The sequence below is a fragment of the Salvelinus namaycush genome, chromosome 15 (genome assembly GCF_016432855.1).
Source record: "Salvelinus namaycush isolate Seneca chromosome 15, SaNama_1.0, whole genome shotgun sequence".
In the NCBI taxonomy this organism is placed as follows: domain Eukaryota; kingdom Metazoa; phylum Chordata; class Actinopteri; order Salmoniformes; family Salmonidae; genus Salvelinus; species Salvelinus namaycush.
This window is the reverse complement of record NC_052321.1, coordinates 29,239,642-29,261,436: the sequence shown is the minus strand read 5'-3', so window position 1 is coordinate 29,261,436 and position 21,795 is coordinate 29,239,642. Positions and strand designations below refer to the sequence as shown.

Here is a 21,795-nt window from a genome sequence, read left to right as displayed (position 1 = left end):
GTTAGGGTGTTGCAAGTGTGATCCTTTGAGAAACATTCTGTGAGAAAAACAGTCATGTTTTAAAGTTTCAGTTTGAAATTCCTTGAAGTGTTTTTAACCCATTACACTGAAAATAACAGCCAGGGCAGATTATTTAATCTATAACTGTACAAATATTGGTTTAAAGCTACAATCAACAATCTGATCTCTTCTTTTGCAGAGGAGCGGCCTGACTGTTCCAAGGCGCGGTGTGAGGTGCAGTTTTCACCCCGCTGCCCTGAGGACTCGGTGCTAATCGAAGGCTACGCACCCCCTGGAGAGTGCTGTCCCTTGCCCAGCCGCTGTGTCTGCAGCCCTGCAGGGTGCTTGAGGAAGGTGTGCCAGCCTGGATATCTCAACATCCTGGTGTCCAAGGGCTCTGGGAAGCCTGGAGAATGCTGCGATCTATACGAGTGCAAACCAGGTGGCTACCAATAACAATTCCTAGCAACTATTTGTGACATGGCAATAATTGTTTCATATTCTGATACTTAGATCATTGTAGTAATAATAATAATAATATAAAATGCAATGGCCAAATTGTAGGCTACATATGCAGGTGTTTACACTCATGAATGGCAGCTGTATCTGTATGCCAGCGGTTTATCACCTCTGAGCTGTGGTGTGGCGTAACGTAGGCCGGAGCCAACAGAAGGAATGGTTGCTCAAATCAAATTTTATTGGTCATATACACATGGTTAGCAGATGTTATTGCAAGTGTAGCGAAATGCTTGTGCTTCTAGTTCCGACAGTGCAGCAATATCTAACAAGTAATCGAACAATTCCACAACAACTACCTTATACACACTAATCTAAGTAAAGGAATGGAATAAGAATATAAACATATAAATATATGGATGAGCAATGACCGAGTGGCATAGGCAAGATGTAATAGTGGGGGTGTCCAGCTAGGATAGGAATGTGCCGGTGCCGTGACCTCCCTGTTAACGCCGGTTTTCTTAACACACACTACACACACTCCTCTACAAGGGTTTTTACAAGTCAGGGTAATTGCCACAAACATGCGCAAGGAGGAACATAGCTTCATAGCAAACACAGAAAGAGGAATATTATTTATATAAAACCACATACTTGATAGTTTACAGTTGTTTTCTTGATTTGCTCTCAATCCAATTTGAGCCCGACTGCTACCTCTATAATGATTGTCTTTGTGTTGTACCCTACCTAGTGTTTAGTGTGGACTGCAGCACAGTGGAGTGCCCTCGTGTCCAGCAGGTTCAGTGTCCACCTGACAGCTATGAGACCCAGGTGCGTCTCACCGCAGACGGCTGCTGCACCCTTCCCACCAGGTGAGCCTCAACGTCCCTCTGAATGCAACAATCATCACGCTCTCTTTGGCAGTCCTAAAAAGTAGTCAAGGACAGTGAGGTGTGAGGGTGTGTCCATCTGATGTGTACTAACTTCCCCTTTCTCCATCCCATCTCTAGGTGTGAGTGTTTGCCCGGCCTGTGTAGTTTCCCGCAATGCACCGCCGGGAGCTCCCCCGAGGTGGTCTTCCACGGCAACGGTACCCCCGGGCAATGCTGTGATGTGTACGAGTGCATCAACGGTGAGTTTGCTCGCTTACTCCGCTTGGTTCTGGCCTGAATCACACAGCTCCCATCTCACTGTTCCTGAGCTGTTATTAAGGAATGAGTGATACAGAATGGATGGCAAAGCCTTGTTTTCCTGCTTTCTGCTCCGGTCATTTTTTAAATAATATTTTACCGTGCCAGGCCAGCTAACGGAGGAGGTTAGGAGATATCACTAAGATGACATGAAAATATTTACAGTGAGCTCCAAAAGTATTGGGCCATTTTTGGTTGTTTTGGCTCTGTACTCCAGCACTTTGATATAATGACTATGAGGTTAAAGTGCAGATTGTCAGCTTTAATGTGAGGGTATTTTCACCAATATCGTGTGAACCGCTTAGAAATGACAGCATTTCCCCCCCATTTTAAGGACCGAAAGTATTGGGACAAATTCAAAGAAAGAAGTAAAAAGTACCTGGTCCCATATTCATAGCACGCAAGCTTATGACTCAGCGTTTGCTGTTTGTTTTGGTTGTTTCAGATTATTTTGTGCCCAATAGAAATGAATGGTAAATCATGTATTGTGTCATTTTGGAGTCACTTTTATTGTAAATAAGAATAGAATACATTTCTAAACACTTCTACATTAATGTGGATGCTACCATGATTATGGATAATCCTGAATGAATCGTGAATAATGATGTGTGAGAAAGTTATAGATGCACAAATATCATCCCCCCCCCCCCCACAAATAAAATGCTAACCTCCCCTGTTATTGTAATGGTGAGAGATTAGCATGTCTTGGTGGTATGATATTTGTGCACACACACACTGTAGTATAGTATTCTAAAGTATACTACAGTTTACTACGTAATTCTATAGTAAATACTGTAGTATTCTATAGTACATAGCAGTGTTTTTTCATGTGGGATTGTAAGCAGAAGAAGACAATTACCCCACCCTCAATGTGCTCCGTTTCATCAACCCAGCAGCTTTTTTGCCTTAGATTCTGCAGGTTGAAAAAGAGTGCAAATTAGCGAGGAGTAAGAGAGAGTTGGTTGAATGGGCAGATGATACTTTTCAAATGAAAGCAAATTCTCAAAGATTTCTGGAGCACACATTATGGGTGGCGGTGAACTTTAAAGGGTGAGCCAGCCTTTAAAGAATCATTTAAAGACCTTGCTTTTTTAAAAGGGAAATCTCTAGTATCTTCAAAAAAACGAATACATTTGAAAAGATTGCTCCTTGGCTCTGACAGGAGGTCTGAGCCGTGACATATGTTGCAAATGACGCGTGAAAAGCGAATTTACTGTAGCAAGGAGGAGATTTTTCCGTTGGTTGACGTTGGGGCGACAGGGGAGAGGGTGTGACAAGCAGCACTGCACTTCCCATCCCCTCTTAGCCCTACTAGCTAGAACAAGCATCTGTTGGTGATGTGCAGCCAGGGGTCTGTGTCATCCCTACATCCTGCTTTGTTTATTTGGTGATTTCAGAACAAAGAGCAATGCATTCAGAGATCTGTCCTGGGAACAGCAAGACACAAAACAGAAATATAACCTGATTGAACATCTGGTTCTATGGTGGCTTTATCTGCCTGGATGAAGGGAATAGTAGGGAAGGAGAGAGGGAAGCAGGAAATTAGGGATGGGGGAGATGAATGAATATTCTGTGGCTGAAGGGGGTGGAGGGTGGGAAGGAAACGGGTGAAGATGAACTCATCCCTAAAGGGTGGAAACTGATCTGGGGATCAATAGAACAACAGCTGTTGAGCACACGTCACCCCCACAGCACACACACACACACACACACACACACACACACACACACACACACACACACACACACACACACACACACACACACACACACACACACACACACACACACACACACACACACACACACACACACTGCAACACTGCATCTCTGCTGTAATCCTACCTGACCTCTTCAAGGCTTGCTGTGATTCCCATTCATTAACAAACACACAAAGACAACATGATAAACCCTGAGGGTGATGCTTAAGACATACACAACCACAGCTTAGTAGGAGGGCTATAGATACTACTTACACAGATGTCATCTTTGATAAGCACTTGTGGCTGGCTGCTCAATATGGCTGACACATACACCATTTTTGAGCGTGTGTGTGTGTGTGTGTTTGTGTGTGTGTGTGTGTTTGGAACATACTGTTCTCAATCAATGACTACTGACAGAGTTTTTCAGTGTGTTTTGCTACAGGGGAACTGAAACGCTCAACAGCTGTATTATGGTGTTCATTGGACAATCTATACTTCACAGACAAGTATTGACCCAGACTCCTTGATTTAGCTGTTAAACCAGATTCCACCGTTGCTTTTCTCTTCGATGTGTGCCCATTCTTTCAATGAAAGGCAGTTGAATGGACATAAAAGATTTCCAAAGTCAGCAAGCAGAACTATCAAAGGACTAAAGAATGTCATGTCTGTCTTCTAACCTCCTCACAACCATCTGTGTTGGAAACCCTATTCAGGGAACACAAACAGAACATGGCCAGGACATAAGAAGGAAGGTTTGACTGGATGAACTGTGGAAGCCATCTGCAAACAGTGGTGTCTACAGGCTTCTGTTGTCCCACTCTGACAGCAAATGTTAGCAGCAGCAGACGAGACATGAGACAGCTGAGGCACTCCACAGAGCATGTTTGGAATGGAATGGCCTTGGAGCCTGCTGCTCAGACACACACACACACACACACACACACACACACACACACACACACACACACACACACACACACACACACACACACACACACACACACACACACACACACACACACACACACACACACACACACACACAGTTAGGCACCAGGTAGCCTCTTCCTCAGACTGTAATCTCACCCTCCTGCATTGGAGATATGCATTTCATCAGGCTGTGTGTGTGTGTGTATGTACACGTGTGTGTACGCGCGTGTGTGTACAAGTGTGCGTGTGTTCTATGCGTGTGTGACCGGGATCTCTCCTCTAGCCAGATAATCGAGGTTCCTGTTAATAGTTCAATCGAATACAGTCTTAACTGAATTAAAGAGTTAAGACTGTATTCTTACCCCCCCCCCCCTCCAACATCAGCAAGTGAGAGAACAAGGGGTAAGTTGACAAATAAACACGTCCCAAGATTTATGCTCATTGGTGAAGAGAAAGGTGATTATTGCACGAATTTGCCCATAGGTTATTCAGCAAGTGTGGCTAAGCACCATTATCTTGTCTTGCTGATACAGGTAGGCTGTAAGGTAATAGGTGAATGACATTCTGCTTGTGCCTAATGTTAAAAGAGGAGGAGAGACATGACGACATGCTGATGATAACATTTGGAAACACTAACATAATATGATACGTTCCAACTACGCCCATAGAAGAGGAAGCAATGTGAATTATATTGTGCTTACTGAATGAAGTTAAAGTGAGCTAGCCATTCAGACCAGCCTTACTGGTTGAACCATCATAGGTTTTTGTCAAGTTTGTGGGCTCAGTCTTTGCTCCTGTCATGGAGGCAACTTAGAGAGGTATATAGCTCTTACACACACAATTCATCTGCTTTCTAGTCAATGTGTCAGCTCTTATGTATGTCCCTTTGATACTCTGTGATGTTGTCTGTGCTGGAGATGCTCAGAGGAAATGGAAAGTGAAGCCTTTTGTCTTGTTGGTGACAAAGGAGCTGGAAAAGCTGGCATTCTCTTCTGGCAGTTAGGGCAGATAGACTTTACGATAGCATTTCTATTGAATGTGTGTGGCTTTTGGATCAAGTGTGTAACTGTGGGGCCCTCCCGTGTTGAGGGTCAGCGTGGCAGAGGTGATGTTGCCTACCCTCACCACCTGGGGTCGGCGCGTCCTCTGAGATGACATACTGTAAGTGCCTATTCATGCCCTGCAACGAATAGAGACAGAAGCAGGCTGATGTTATTCCCAGTCAAGCTGTTGCTATCTAAAAGCATTTAGACAGCCATTACTTTTCTGCAGACTGATCCGACTACATTGACATCGTTCAATTTTCCCATCAGTCTTTGCATAAACTTATATCATATGTATAACGCATGCACACAGACTGACAGACTATATGATTACTTATTTATCTGTCTCTATGAATCAGGCATGATTCCCTCTGATGAAAGCAGAACACACCCTATTGACTTTCAGATCATTCATGCTTAGGCCGATTCAGGTTTATTCAAACTGCCCATTTTAGGGCTGAGAGAAAAGAGAAAAGGGCAGGCTGGTGGTTGAAACAAGACTAGTGGTTGCCATAGTGAGGCAGGTGATTGACAGTTTATGTAATCTGTTCAACACATGGTCTGAGAGAGAGAGACGGGAAACCACCTTAAACGTCTTGATCTCACGTTGTCGGTTTTTCATAGGCTCCTTTTCCCTTTTTGAGTAATAACTTTGCTATGTCAGCCCCGGTCTCAGCCTTCCAAAAGCAGTGCGTGTACCCAACCTTAAGAAATTAGCCCAGGGATAATCCCTGGCTGTGTACAGGGCCGGGTTGCTCAGGGATGACGTGGAGTAAGCCAGACAGAACAATGTGCTCTCTCTTACAGCCATGGCCAGATTAACACACATCAAGTTATGAAGGAGCCTCGGAATGTTCAACAGAGGCAGCCGGCAGTCCGCTATTTTGAGAGATTACTACTTACCGGTACCTTAAACCCCACTCTGGCTTGATCAGCGACTAATGTTATGTCAGTTCACAGACGGCGGTTAGAGTAAACAACACATTCCTGGACCGCTCAGTCAGAGGAGAACCTGGTGCTGTTATTGGCTTTAGAAACAGGAAGTTGACTAAAGGTAATCCACTCAGAAACACAGACTCTGTTCCAATATCCATACTAGTCTCAGACCTGGATTCAAATGCTATTTAGGGTATTTCAATTACTTTCAAAGACATTTGGAAGTAAGTATTTTGATATTTTTTACTTGAAAAGACAGGTTGCTCAATATTGGAATGTATTTGGAAATACACTTGGAAAGTATTTAAAAATACTCAAATACACTGACTCAAATACACTCCAATGCATTTAACCCAGGTATTTGAAAATAGTATTTGAAATAAGTATTTGAAAATACTTTCAAATAGTAGGGAATAGGAAATTATTTGAAAATACAATACTTTCAAATACTTCCAATAGTTGGTTCGGGCCACATTATTTGAAAGTACTCAAATTAACATAAAATAAGTATTTAAAGCTGCAATATGTAACTTTTTGGGCGACCCTTCCTAATTCACATAAAAATGTGTGTTATAGATATGTCATTCTTATTGAAAGCAAGTCTAAGAAGCGGTAGATCTGTTCTGTGTGCGCTATTTCTATGGTTCCCATTCTCAAGTTTCATTTTGTACACCAGCTTCAAACAACTGAATATACAATCTTTTTGGTTATGAAATCTATATTTCACAGCAGGTTTAGGCGGTACAATGATTCTCTACACTATACTTGCTTGTTTTGTCACATAAACTGAAATTAGGCAAACTATTAGAATTACAGTAGCAACCAGGGAATGGCAGAGCGATTTCTGCATAGTGAATCTTTAAATAACAAATGCTCAAATACACATTTATTTGAACCCAGGTCTGACAAGTCTAGGATAGCATACCACTTAGAGTGAAGCAAAATATTGGGCATGCATTCTACATGCACTGAACAAAAATATATGCGCAACATGTAAAGTGTTGGTCCCATGCTTCATGAGCTGAAATAAAACATCCCAGAAATGTTCCATATGCACAAAAAGCTTACTTTTCGCTAATTTTGGGCACTAATTAGTTTACATCCCTGTTAGTGAGAATGTCTCCTTTGCCAAGATAATCCATCCACCTGACAGGTGTGGCACATCAAGAACTGATTAAACAGCATGCTCATTACACAGGTGCACCTTGTACTGGGGACAATAAAAGGACACTCTAAAATGTGCAGTTTTGCCACACAACACAATGCCACAGATGTCTCAAGTTTTGAGGGAACTTGCAACTGGCGTGCTGACTGCAGGAATGTCCACCCGAGCTGTTGCCAGAGAATTGAATGTTAATTTTTCTAGCATAAGCCTCCTCCAACGTCATTTTAGATAATTTGGCAGTACGTTCAACATGCCTCACAACTGCAGACCATGTGTAACCACATCAGCCTAGGACCTCCACATTTGGCTTCTTGACCTGCGGGATCGTCTGAGACCAGCCACCCAGCTAATGAAACTGTGGGTTTGTACAACCAAATAATCTCTGCAAAAACTGTCAGAAACTGTCTCAGGGAAGCTCATCTGCATGCTCGTCATCCTATCCAGGGTCTTAACCTGACTGCAGTTCGGCATCATAACAAACTTCAGTGGCAAATGCTCACCTTCGATGGCCACTAGCACGCTGGATAATTGTGCTCTTCACGGATTAATCTTGGTTTCAGCTGTACTGGGCATATGGCAGACAGCGTCTATGCCGTCATGTGGGCGAGTGTTTTGCTGATGTCAACGTTGTGAACAGAGTGCCCCATGGTGGCGGTGGGGTCAGGGTATTGGCAGGCATAAGCTGCATGAGGCAAATGGTGTTCACCAGATACTGACTGGTTTTCTGATCCACGCCCCTACCTTTTGTTAAAGGTATCTGTGACCAACAGATGCATTTCTGTATTCCCATTCATGTGAAATCCATAGATTAGGGCCTAATGAATTTATTTAAACTGACTGATTTCCTTATGTGTACTATAACTCAGTCATATCTTTGAAATTGTCGCATGTTGCATTTATATTTTTGTTCAGTGTAGTATGCTAGTATTGTGCTGAGGGCTCCAGAGTGACGCAGCGGTCTAAGGCACTGCATCTCAGTGCAAGAGGCGTCACTACAGTCCCTGGTTCGAATCCAGGCTGTATCACATCTGGCTGTGATTTGGAGTCCCATAGGACTTGCCCAGCGTTGTTTGGGTTTGGCTGGGGTAGGCCATCATTGTAAATAAGAATTTGTTCTTAATTGACTTGCCTAGTTAAATTAAGGTTAAATTTAAAAAATGAAAATAGACATTGGAACACAGTGACTGAATAGGCACAACAACTTAACCTGTAAAGTATTTGGAGGAGAACAACAATTGACCCGGCCTGGGAGCCATTGTGAGATCAGATGTTGTTTACATTTCATTGCATCGCTCTAAGCAGTAAGCACTATCACTCAGTACATTCACATTATTCTAAACTCTGAAGCTGTTTGTGTGATGCAGCCTTGATTTGCAAGTGTTGTTGCCTGCCTGTCTGGTGGGGCTTTCGGTGGGTTATTCTGTTCATCCACAGAGCTGAGGGGAGGGAGGCACACCTGTCGAGTGCTGCATGTTATCACATTATTTAGTCTCTGTCTCAGCAGAACAGCCAAAACATGAGGGTGCGGTGGCATGGGGGAATGAAGGGATCTGGCTAGCTAGCACGGAGGCAGGGGGGAGGTGGTTGGTACGGTCCAGACATAGAGGAGCGTGGGTAGGGGAATGGCAGGGGAGGGGAAAGGAGGAGAGAACTGGACAAGAGCAGAGCATAATAGACAGACAGACAGACAGACAGACAGACAGACAGACAGACAGACAGACAGACAGACAGACAGACAGACAGACAGACAGACAGACAGACAGACAGACAGACAGACAGACAGACAGACGGACGGGTTGGAGAGGAGTGCACCAGGAGTGCATGGTTCTCACTGGTTCCTGATAACTAAGAGATAGGACATTACATGGGAGGTTTAGTACAGAGGACCAGGTGGAGACCTCTGTTTTCTATAAACATGATGTTGATAATGGAGAACATTGTCTACTGCAAACAACCTACTGTGTGTTTATCAAACCTCAATTCATGTGACTGACTGTTGTTTTCTACCATGGGAAAGTACACGCATAGAAGTGGAATGACAAGTATAATCTATAATAGATTATATATCTATGCACACAAGTACCATAGGATTGGACCGCTATTAATACAATTTTCATTAATAGTTATCAAATGAAGGCCGTTGGCGGGCGAAACCTTTTCATTTTAAACTTAAAAGACCACTTCAATCAGCTTGTAATTATGTGCAGACACATATTTTTACGGATATCAGAATTTTTTTTCATTTCTACAACGTAGCTATAGTAGTCACAGTGGTCCTGGGATGAAGTATACCATTGAAGAAGTTTAGATGGTACAGTATATTATTTAAATCCTCCACTCCTCTCATACGCCAGCAGGTTATGAGTGTTTTATTCTTGCTTCTGCCCTTCTTCTCCCCAGGAGCTCACAGCTTATGTGCTAGGAGGCTCCTACAGAGTGTGTGTATGTGTGTGTGTGTGTGTGCCTCAGGAGTACTAGCTCCCTCCTTGTTCTCTCTCCTCACACACTCACACGCTCTCCTTACAAAGAGCTGCAGACTAAACCAAAATTGGTTCACTGAATACAGGCTTTCTGTAGGAGTTTGGGGTTAAATTATATAGGCGTGAAGTTTGTAGTTGTTCATGCATGCATGCTTGCCATTGCATGGAACTGTAGGCCTTAGCTTATTGCGAATTTTGTTGGCAGTCAAAGACACTCACACGGTGTACGAGTAAGAGTTGGTTAACTTTTTAGGGATAGGGGGCAGCATTTTCACTTTGGATGAATAGCGTGCCCAAATTGAACTGCCTCCTACTCTGTCCCAGATGCTAATACATGCATATTATTATTATTATTGGATAGAAAACACTCTGACGTTTCTAAAACTGTTTGAATTATGTCTGTGAGTATAACAGAACTCATATGGCAGGCAAACTTCAAAACAGGAAGTGGAAATTCTGAGGCTGGTTGTTTTTCAACTCATCGCCTATTCAAATCCCAGGAAGATATGGATTTGTTTGCACTTCCTACGCCTTCCACTAGAGGTCAACAGTCAGTAGAACGTTGAATGAAGTTTATACTGTGTGGGGCCGGATGAGAGGGGAATGAGTCAGTGGTCTGGCAGATTGCCATTTCCTGGTCACGCGCATTCCACATGATGTCGCCTTGTGTTCCATTACTTCTACAGACACGAAGGAATGCTCCGGTTGGAACATTATTGGATATATATGATACAACATCCTGAAGATTGATTCTCTACTTAGTTTGACAAGTTTATTCGACCTGTGATATAACTTTTTGAAGTTTTCGTTTTCGTCCAACGTTATGCGTGACTTGCACGAGCGTTTGGATATGTGTACTAAACGCGCTAGCAAAAGTAGCTACTTGGACATAAATAATTGACATTATCGAACAAAACAACAATTTATTGTCGAACTAGGATTCCTGGGAGTGCATTCTGATGAAGATTATCAAAGGTAAGGGAATATTTATGATGTAATTTCGTATTTCTGTTGACTCCAACATGGCGGAGAAATGTTGTTTTTATCTGAGCGCTGTCTCAGATTATTGCATGGTGTGCTTTTTCCGTAAAGTTTTTTTGAAATCTGACACAGCGGTTGCATTAAGAACAAGTGTATCTTTAATTCTATGTAAAACATGTATCTTTCATCAAAGTGTATGATGAGTATTTCTGTTATTAGATGTGGCTCTCTGCAATTTCTCTGGATATTTTGGAGGCATTTCTGAACATGGCGCCAATGTAAACTAAGATGTTTGGATATAAATATGCACATTATCGAACATAAAATACATGTATTGTGTAACATGATGTCCTATGAGTGTCATCCGATGAAGATCATCAAAAGTTAGTGATTCATTTTATCTCTATTTCTGTTTTTGTGACTCCTATCTTTGGCTGGGAAAATGACTGTGTTTTTTGAACTTGGTGGGGATCTAACATAATCATATGTTGTGTTTTCGCTGTGAAGCATTTTTTAAATCGGACACGATGGGTAGATTAACAAGATGTTTATCTTTCATTTGCTGTATTGGACTTGTTAATGTGTGAAAGCTACATATTTCTGAAAAATATTTTTGAATTTCCCGCGCTGCCTTTTCAGCGGAATGTTGTGGGGGGGTTCCGCTAGCGGAACGTGTGTCCTAGAAAGGTTAACTAAGTGGTTTGAGCGTTGCTCTTAACAGCGTGGGGAAATGTGTAGGCTAACACCTAGTATTTTTTTTATCCGTGACTAGGGCTGTGGCAGTCCTGACATTTTGTCAGCCAGTAACTTTCATGCAAATAACTGCAGGTCCCACGGCAATTGACTGTTAATTAACACAAACATGTTTAGCATCTCCGGCTTCCATGCCCACAAGCCACTGATGCAGACCTTTTGCAAGATCTACATTTTAAAAAGTGTAATAAATCCATGTAATATATAGCCTTATATAAATCCATTACTTATTTTAGGCAGGTCTGAAGAAACATTATGATATGAAGAAATGTAGCCTATTTCAGAATAACAGAATAGCATATTCTGTCATCCTTATATTAGGCCCTGATCTGGATATACCATATGGCTGTGGGCTACACTAGTTTTTTTAGTAGATAAGATTTGCTTATAATTCCTGTGGCATTATTTTTATAGTATTTTATTTAAAAAATGCATCCACTGTTTCTTGCCTTACAGTCTTAAAAGAAAAGGTTCCTGGAGGAAAAGGTTCCTTAGATTGCAACACTGGTGGAACCCCTAAAGGTGCCTCCAGTAACCTTTTCCCTGGGGAACCTTTTAACCGCATAAGGTCGATGTCCGCGCCTGTGGAAATCAAATTAGCATAATACAAAAATCCCCATAAAACCTGTCAGTTTTAGAGATGTCTGTTTTTTTTTGCATTGGATGCGTCTCAATCAACCTTATCTGCCTACAGTATGTCGCACTTCCGAATCTGCGGTGGAAGTTGACAGTGCTAGAGTGGTGTTTGTCAGACCATGAGACATCCCGAAAATCGGTCTTCTCACGAAATCGTCTGTAGCGTCCAAACAGTTTGGCCTACAAACTCACATACTCTATGGTGTTATCCGTTTTGTTCTACGACCCCCCACAAGCGTCTTGGGACTCGTCTGAAGTCGGTAAAGCCAATCTGCCAACTTCTGTCTGTAGCGTCTGAAGAGTTTGGGTTACACACTAATATGACCCATTTGTGCAGAGGTGAATATATACACATCTGTTGTTTTGCTCAAGGGTGCCTACAGGCCTCATAAGAGTCGTCTAAAGGTCCCCTGGTACCAGTTGAAAAAATGAATGGAAGTACAGTGCATTCGGAAAGTATTCAGACCCCTTGACGTTTTTGAAAGAAATTTACGTTAAAGCCTTACTCTAAAAAAAAATCCTCATCAATCTACACAATACCCTATAATGACAAAGCAAAAACAGGTTTTAAGACATTTTTGCAAATGTCGAATTTTCATAAGTATTCAGACCATTTACTCAGTACTTTGTTGAAGCACCTTTGGCAGTTTTTACAGCCTCGAGTCTTCTTGGGTATGACGCCACAACCTTTGCACACTTGTATTTTTGGAGTTTGTCCCATTCTTCTCTGCAGATCCTCTCAAGCTTTGTCAGGTTGGATGGGGAGCATCGCTGTACTATTTTCAGTCCTCTCCAGAGATGTTCGATTGGGTTCAAGTCTGGGCTCTGACTGGGCCACTCAAGGACATTCAGAGACTTGTCCCGAAGCCGCTCTTGCATTGTCTTGGCTGTGTGCTGAGAGTTATTGTCCTGTTGGAAGATGAAACTTCAGTTTGAGGTCCTAAGTGCTCTGGAGCAGGTTTTCATCGAGAATCTGTCTGTACTTTGCTCCATTCATCTTTCCCTCGATCCTGACTAGTCTCTAAGTCCCTGCCACTGAAAAACATCCCCACAGCATGATGCTGCCACTACCATGCTTCACTGTAGGGATGGTGCCAGGTTTCCTCCAGACGTAATGCTTTGCATTCAGGCCAAAGAGTTCAATCTTGGTTTCATCAGACCAATGAATCTTCTTGCTCATGGTCTGAGAGTCCTTTAGATGCCTTTTGGCAAACTCCAAGTGGGCTGTCATGTGCCTTTTACTGGGGAGTGGCTTCCGTCTGGCCACTCTACCATAAAGGCCTGATTTGTGGAGTGCTGCAGAGATGGTTGTCCTTCTGGAAGGTTCTACCATCTCCACAGAGTAACTCTGGAGCTCTGTCAGAGTGACCATTGGGTTCTTGGTCATCTCCGTGACCAAGGCCCTTTTCCCCCGATTGCTCAGTTTGGCTGGGTGGCTAGCTCTAGGAAGAGTCTTGGTGGTTCCAAACTTCTTTCATTTACGTATGATGGAGGCCAATTTGTTCTTGGGGACCTTCAATGCTACAGAAATGTTTTGGTACCCTTCCCCAGATCTGTGCCTTGACACAATCCTGTCTTGAAGCTCTACGGACAATTCCTTCGACCTCATGGCTTGGTTTTTGCTCTGACATGCACTGCCAACTGTGGGACCTTATATAGACTGGTATAGAGGGAAAAAAACTTTTAGAATAAGGCTGTACCATAACAAAATGTGGAAAAAGTCAAGGGGTCTGAATACTTTCCGAATATACTGTATATGGAGACTGTTTACTGCCAAAAAGTCGGAGGTTTACATACACTTAGGTTGGAGTCATTAAAACTCATTTTTCAACCACTCCACAAATTTCTTGTTTACAAACTATAGTTTTGGCAAGTCGGTTAGGATATCTACTGTGTGAGTGACACAAGTAATTTTTCCAACAATTGTTTACAGACAGATTATTTCACTTATCATTCACTGTATCACAATTCCAGTGGGTCAGAAGTTTACATACACTAAGTTGACTGTGCCTTTAAACAGCTTGGAAAATTCCAGAAAATTATGTCATGGCTTTTCAGAAGCTTCTGATAGGCTAATTGACATCATTTGAGTCAATTGGAGGTGTACCTGTGGATATATTTCAAGGCCTACCTTCAAACTCAGTGCCTCTTTGCTTGAAATCATGGGAAAATCGAAAGAAATCAGCCAAGACCTTGATTGCAGACTTCTACAAGTCTGGTTCATCCTTGGGAGCAATTTCCAAACACCTGAAGGTACCACATTCATCTGTACAAACAATAGTACGCAAGTATAAACACCATGGGACCACGCAGCCGTCATTCCGCCCAGGAAGGAGACGCGTTCTGTCTCCTAGAGATGAACATACTTTGGTGCGAAAAGTGCAAATCAATCCCCGAACAACAGCAAAGGACCTTGCGAAGATGCTGGAGGAAACAGGTACAAAGAAATCTATACCCACAGTAAAACGAGTCCTAAATCAACATAACCTGAAAGGCCGCTCAGCAAGGAAGAAGCCACTGCTCCAAAACCGACATAAAAAAGCCAGACTACGGTTTGCAACTGCACATAGGGACAAATATCATACTTTTTGGAGAAATGTCCTCTGGTCTGATGAAACAAAAATAGAACTGTTTGGCCATAATGACCATTGTTATGTTTGGAGGAAAAAGAGGGATGCTTGCAAGCCGAAGCAGCATCATGTTGTGGGGGTGCTTTTTTGCAGGAGGGTCTGGTGCACTTCACAAAATCCATTGCATCATGAGACAGGAAAATTATGTGGTTATATTGAAGCAACATCTCAAGACATCAGTCAGGAAGTTAACGCTTGGTCTCAAATGGGTCTTCCAAATGGACAATGACCCCAAGCATACTTCCAAGTTGTGGCAAAAAGTCAAGGTATTGGAGTGGCCATCACAAAGCCCTGACCTCAATCCTATAGAACATTTGTGGGCAGAACTGAAAATGCGTGTGCGAGCAAGGAGGCCTACAAACCTGACTCAGTTACACCAGCTCTGTCAGGAGGAATGGGCCAAAATTCACCCAACTTATTGTGGGAAGCTTGTGGAAGGCTACCCAAAACGTTTGACCCAAGTTTAGCAATTTAAAGGCAATGCTATCAAATACTAATTGAGTGTATGTAAACTTCTGACCCACTGGGAATGTGATGAAAGAAATAAAACCTGAAATAAATCATTCTCTCTACTATTATTCTGACATTTCACATTCTTAAAATAAAGTGGTGATCCTAACTGACCTAAGACAGGGAATTTTTACTCGGATTAAGTGTCAGGAATTTTGAAAAACTGAGTTTAAATGTATTTGGCTAAGGTGTATGTAAACTTCTGACTTCAACTGTACATGTAAAAAAAAAAAAGTATGTTCTTTCTTATACTGTATCTCTATGATATAGGACATACTCTTCAGAATTAACTTACTTTACATTGTTTTTGGGGGACTATCTGTTGTTCTATGTAGTGAATATGTTATTCAATGTGTTTGTATGGTCTAATAGCAGTAAGGCCCCCCCCAAAAAAAATTGGGGCAAATAATTGTTTATATTTTTGGGGGATACTTCCAGGTGTCGTAAAATTCTAAATCAAATAGCGAAATGATCCTTGGTATGATCTTCTTAAAACAATTCTATATAGCTTAGTAGAACCCCCTCTTCCGGCTTACACAGGGCTTGGACTCTTATGGGTTAAAAAAGTTCCTCAAAGATCCTTCTAGGGTTTTTTACACTGCTGCTACTCTCTGTTTATCATATATGCATAGTCACTATAACTATACACTCATGTACATACTACCTCAATTGGGCCGACCAACCACTGCTCCCGCACATTGGCTAACCGGGCTATCTGCATTGTGTACCACCCACCACCCGCCAACCCCTCTTTTACACTACTGCTACTCTCTGTTCATCATATATGCATAGTCACTTTAACCATATCTACATGTACATACTACCTCAATCAGCCTGACTAACTGGTGTCTGTATGTAGCCTCGCTAATTTTATAGCCTCGCTACTGTATATAGCCTGTCTTTTTACTGTAGTTTTAATTTCTTTACTTACCTATTGTTCACCTAATACCTTTTTTTGCACTATTGGTTAGAGCCTGTAAGTAAGCATTTCACTGTAAGGTCTACACCTATTGTATTCGGCGCACGTGACAAATAAACTTTGATTTGATTTGATTTAAGGTTCCTGTAGGAACATTTTATGACCCATGTATTATATTATGAATAATAGCAATACTATTACTACTACTATTGTACTAATTCTACTACAAATAATAATAATAACAATATACTAATAACAATAATAATAATACATATAATATTGAGTGGCAAACTTGTAAAGTCACAAATGATTTTGATTGACTTTGAAATTCACAGAAATTCAAATAGACAATCAATAAATAGTCAACTGTTGACGAACCTTCATATTTGATGTGTATCGACAACAAGATAGGAACCTATACTAAAAATACTATAATAATTATTGTCATCAACTATACCAATCAAAAGACCCCATCTTAGTGATAAAAATGATATATTTAGATACATGGCAAATATTTCACAGGTTAATAATAAAAAATTGGTATGTAGAGATACTAACAAAGCATTAGGACATCGATAAACAGCTTTCTAAGTGGTTTCTAATTTGAGTAATTTGGCTGTTACATCTGACCTTGCGTTACTTTGTGCTCTGGTCTCCCCTATCCCGCTCTACAGCAAAAAGTTTGCCATTCAACATTTGCTGGTAATTTACCCCACTCGTCACTTCCCAGAACACATTTGTGAATGAACAGCATAGTGATGCTGCATACTCAATATTAAAAATGAAATGGACCCCCATGGAGTTGTCCGAGTAGATCCTCTCCATCCAGGAAGAGTTGGATGTGACTCTCATCCGCAAAGGGATTCCCCTCTATACTTATGGTAGGTGATAGGAACTTTACACACTGCAATAAGTAAAAAATATATATTTTTATGTCTGACGGGAAATACATACCCTGTCTCTGAGGAGGTAGGGGAGGAACAAAATGTCTGCAGTGAACTTGAGACCTTAAATAGGAGGGTGTGTAATATAAAGGCTGGGTTAGAATAAATGGAATATGAACGGCTGCATAATGTAAAGGGTACATGAGAAATGTCATGATGGATTATTGGGACCGAGGTCAGAGGAGCAGACAGTCAATTACATAACTAGAGATGGTCTTGTTTTGCTGCTGGTACTGTGATGGAATAAACAAATATGAGAAGAAATAATCCAGCACATTATGGTCTGGGTAGGCACAATGGTGTAAAAAGCTTATTCGTGTGTGAACTAATGTAAGTAGGAAAATGTAAGAATTCTTACATATCCCTTCTCTGTCTCTCAACGAGGAGTACTTGGGAATGAGCCCTGTGCACACATCCATGTATTGCCATGTAGTAGGGTAGCTAAAGCATAAGAGAAACATAGAATATTACATTTAGACTAACAAATTACATTGATTGATGCCGTTGATTATCATCAATTATAAACTGGATTGTTCGCGCCCCGAATGCTGATTGGCTGATATCCACGGTATATCAGACCTTATACCACAGGTATGACAAAACATGTATTTGTACTGCTCTAATTACGTTGGTAAATAGTTTATAACAGCAATAAGGCACCTCGGGGGTTTGTGATGTATGGCCAATATACCATGGCTAAGGGCTGTGTCCTTAGCCATGGTGCATAAGAACAGCTCTCAGACGTGGTATATTGGCCATATACCACACCCCTTGAAGCCTTATTGCTTAAGTAAAAGTTGAGCTGCAGTGATTATGACAAGACAGTATGGAGAGGGAGAGTATGGAGGACAGAGACAGGAGGAACAGAACACACAGTAATCACACTGTAAATACATTCATTTACCATTCAGTTAGTACTGGAAAAGACAAAGAAATAACACAGAACACACTATACCTACAATGCAAATACATCCAAATACTTTATAGAGGCTAAGTAGACCCATAGCTTTAAACGTGGTCTTGCTTTGGTCTGAAATGCAGACAGAACAGGCCGCCCCAATACACCAGCCTGAAAGACATCAATTAGACACAAACGCAACATAAACAACATGAGTATTCAATATCAAATGTATCAAACTAATCTGATGTGTTTTATTTATTTATTCCTCTTTTTGTCAAGTTTAACATAACCTACATTGGATCATCTCTCTCTTTCTCTCTTTCTCTCTCTCTCTCTGCAATATGTAACTTTTTGGGTGACCTGACCAAATTGACATAGAAATGCAATTATAGATCTGTCATTCTCATTGAAAGCAAGTTATTTCTATGCTTCCCGGTCTTCTGTTTCGTTTTTGCGTCTTTTACTTTCGGTTTTGTATACCAACTTCAATCCAACTTTATGGAGAAAAAGAATTCTGAGTGGTTTAGACGATACAATGTTTTATCATATAAACTGAAATTAGGCGAACTATTCAAATGTTTTGCAACCAGTAAATGACGGAGCAATTTCTGCATATTGCACCTTTAAGTAAAATGCATGCTTGGATGTAGAGTTAGCAAGCTGTGCTGAATATTCTCTGAAACTGATATCAGCCATGGCTAATACGAAATTTGGACTGCGGTCATGACTCGTGACTGTTGGTGTGGCGGTAATACGGTCACCGTAACAGCCTTATCCGTGACTGACCTCAGCGCCTATTAGATAGGCTGATGGATTGAACAGTAATCCAGTTGACATAGCATACGTTACGCTGCGTCTGTGTGTGTGTGTTGCGTGTTGGATCACTCTTCATTGCCCTGAGGGCATGCAGCGGTGAAAATGAGGCTGCGGAACTGACTTGTGCACTGTTTGATTATTGTCACCATGGCAACTAGTGTCTTTCAATTTTTCTATTTGACATGCAGCCATTTAATGCTTTTGGAAATGTTAAGTTTATAAACATCATGGGAATGCTAAGTCAGAAAATGTCTGCAGCACACCCCTATGAGAATATGGGAAGAGAGATTAGGGTAAAGAAGGTGAATGAAGGTGTAAATGTGTAGTATGTGACATGGCATACATGATTCAGCTAGTTCAGCCATTTAACAATCTGAAGCGTTTACTTCCTGAATGTAGGGGACAGTGGGGTATGTTGAGAATTTTTTTACATTCAGCATCACTACATCAAGGGAAATATAGTATTCTTTCTAACAAAGATATCTACATACTGTATATGTTAGGGTGTTGTGCATTCTGGAAATAATCAGAATTCAGGTAAACATAACAGTTTTGAAAACATAGCTTGTCCGAAAAAAGTGGTCTCTTGGCACAACTTAACACAACCTGAGTATGGGGTAAGTTGAGGTATATTGTATATCTTAAATATATGCCTACATTCGGATATAGATGTCTCTGTTCAATATCACTTACCCTTTCATTTCTTGACCAGTTGTCTGGGACGGGGATGTTGTTTCCATGTGTCAAGTTCTCTGCATTAGAGGCTACAAGCCCATGAAACTGGTCCGCAAAATTCTTGATATGTTTAACAAGCTCAGACTCCATGTCATCAGATAAGACCTTGTGTGACTCTGCTACTCTGTCATAGCCTCTCTTTCGCACAGGTACATGTTTGTTATATGTTTTGTCATTGTACCTCTTCAGTGTCATTCAGTCTATTTGTCCATCCCTTGCTGCTGCTCAAATTGACTTTTTCCCTTCGATCACTTCCTTGGCTGCTCTCTATATGCATGACACATTGCAAAAATTCTATGCATATTATGCATAAAACTGACAAAATGTAATCCTTATTTGTTTGGGATATGGTGGCCATTGGCTCAACTTACCCCAAGGCAAACATTTTGACTATATTAGCCCACACAACTACAAGGATGCACTTTCATGCTTGGCTTCTGACCTCATATTATAGTTTATAGAGACCCCAACTGATGTATAAAACAATCTTAAAGCAATCTACTTTAGTTTAGATACAAGCGTCACAAGCGTCAAAATAAAATAATTCAACTTTTTTTTTTACTAACTTACCGTGTTGGTTTCCTGCTTTTGCTTTATAGTTTTTTTTTGGGGGGGGGGGGGGGGGGGGGGTTTACCTGAACCCTTAAGAGACAGTGGACTTAGTATCATCCATCACCATGATAAAACGAAATTGTCCTCCAGGTAATGAGATATAAAGCCTTGTTAAAAGTTACCAATAAGAGGATATTTTTCTCTACCTGAGAGTAGGACTTTCTTTGAGCATGTCCAAGGGGAACACATTGGCAATAAGAGTGTTTTTGAGCATGTCCAATGGGAATGAACACTTTGGCCATAGAAGAAAGTATCGATGTTTCATAGCCCTGGCTGTCTGTAATATGCTGCCTGCCAAACTCTAACTTTTCAGTCACATAATGGTGAGTTCCATCTGAGGGATCCAGGATTCAAAGGCCTGATCCTGCTTTATTGTTTACCGTTTGAACGGTTGTTTGGCTTGGTTTTATGGAGGTGGATTGTGGATCAACAGAGCTATGGCAGCAATACTATGGGGATATCAACTCAGCAAAATAAGAAACGTCCTCACACTGTCAACTGCGTTTATTTTCAGCAAATGTAACGTGTAAATATTTGCATGAACATAACAAGATTCAACAACTGAGACATAAATTGAACATGTTCCACAGACATGTGACTAACAGAAATGGAATAATGTATTCCTGAACAAAGGGGGGGTCAAAATCTAAAGTAACAGTCAGTATCTGATGTGGCCACCAGCTGCATTAAGTACTGCAGTGCATCTCATCCTCATGGACTGCACCAGATTTGCCAGTTATTGCTGTGAGATGTTACCCCACTCTTCCACCAAGACACCTGCAAGTTCCCGGACATTTCTGGGGGGAATGGCCCTAGCCATCACCCTCCAATCCAACATGTCCTAGACGTGCTCAATGGGATTGAGATCTGGGCTCTTCGCTGGCCATGGCAGAACACTGACATTCCTGTCTTGCAGGAAATCACGCACAGAACGAGCAGTATGGCTGGTGGCATTGTCATGCTCATGTCAAGATGAGCCTGCAGGAAGGGTACCACATGAGGGAGGAGGATGTCTTCCCTGTAATGCACAGCATTGAGATTGCCTGCAATGACAACAAGCTCAGTCTGATGATGCTGTGACACCCCACCCCAGACCATGACGGACCCTCCACCTCCAAATCAATCCCGCTCCAGAGTACAAGCCTCGGTGTAATGCTCATTCCTTCGACGATAAATGTGAATCCAACCATCACCCCTGGTGAGACAAAACCGCGACTCGTCAGTGAAGAGCCCTTTTTGCCAGTCCTGTCTGGTCCAGCAACGGTGGGTTTGTGCCCATAGGTGACGTTGTTGCCGGTGATGTCTGGTGAGGACATGCTTTACAACAGGCCTACAAGCCCTCAGTCCAGCTTCTCTCAGCCTATTGCAGACAGTCTGAGCACTGATGGAGGGATTGTGCGTTCCTGGTGTAACTCGGGCAGTTGTTGTTGCCACCCTGTACCTGTCCCGCAGGTG

The 21,795-nt window shown here is 41.8% G+C and overlaps 1 protein-coding gene across 1 annotated transcript in view; it reads left to right on the top strand.

The window, feature by feature from the left end:
* LOC120060406 (cysteine-rich motor neuron 1 protein-like) overlaps positions 1-21,795 on the top strand; it is a 126,582-nt gene that overhangs the window by 68,139 nt on the left and 36,648 nt on the right. Inside the window, exons 3-5 of the mRNA XM_039009711.1 lie at positions 200-442; positions 1,208-1,328; positions 1,467-1,588. Coding sequence (XP_038865639.1) covers positions 200-442; positions 1,208-1,328; positions 1,467-1,588 — 486 coding nt within the window. The remainder of the gene's footprint in view (positions 1-199; positions 443-1,207; positions 1,329-1,466; positions 1,589-21,795) is intronic.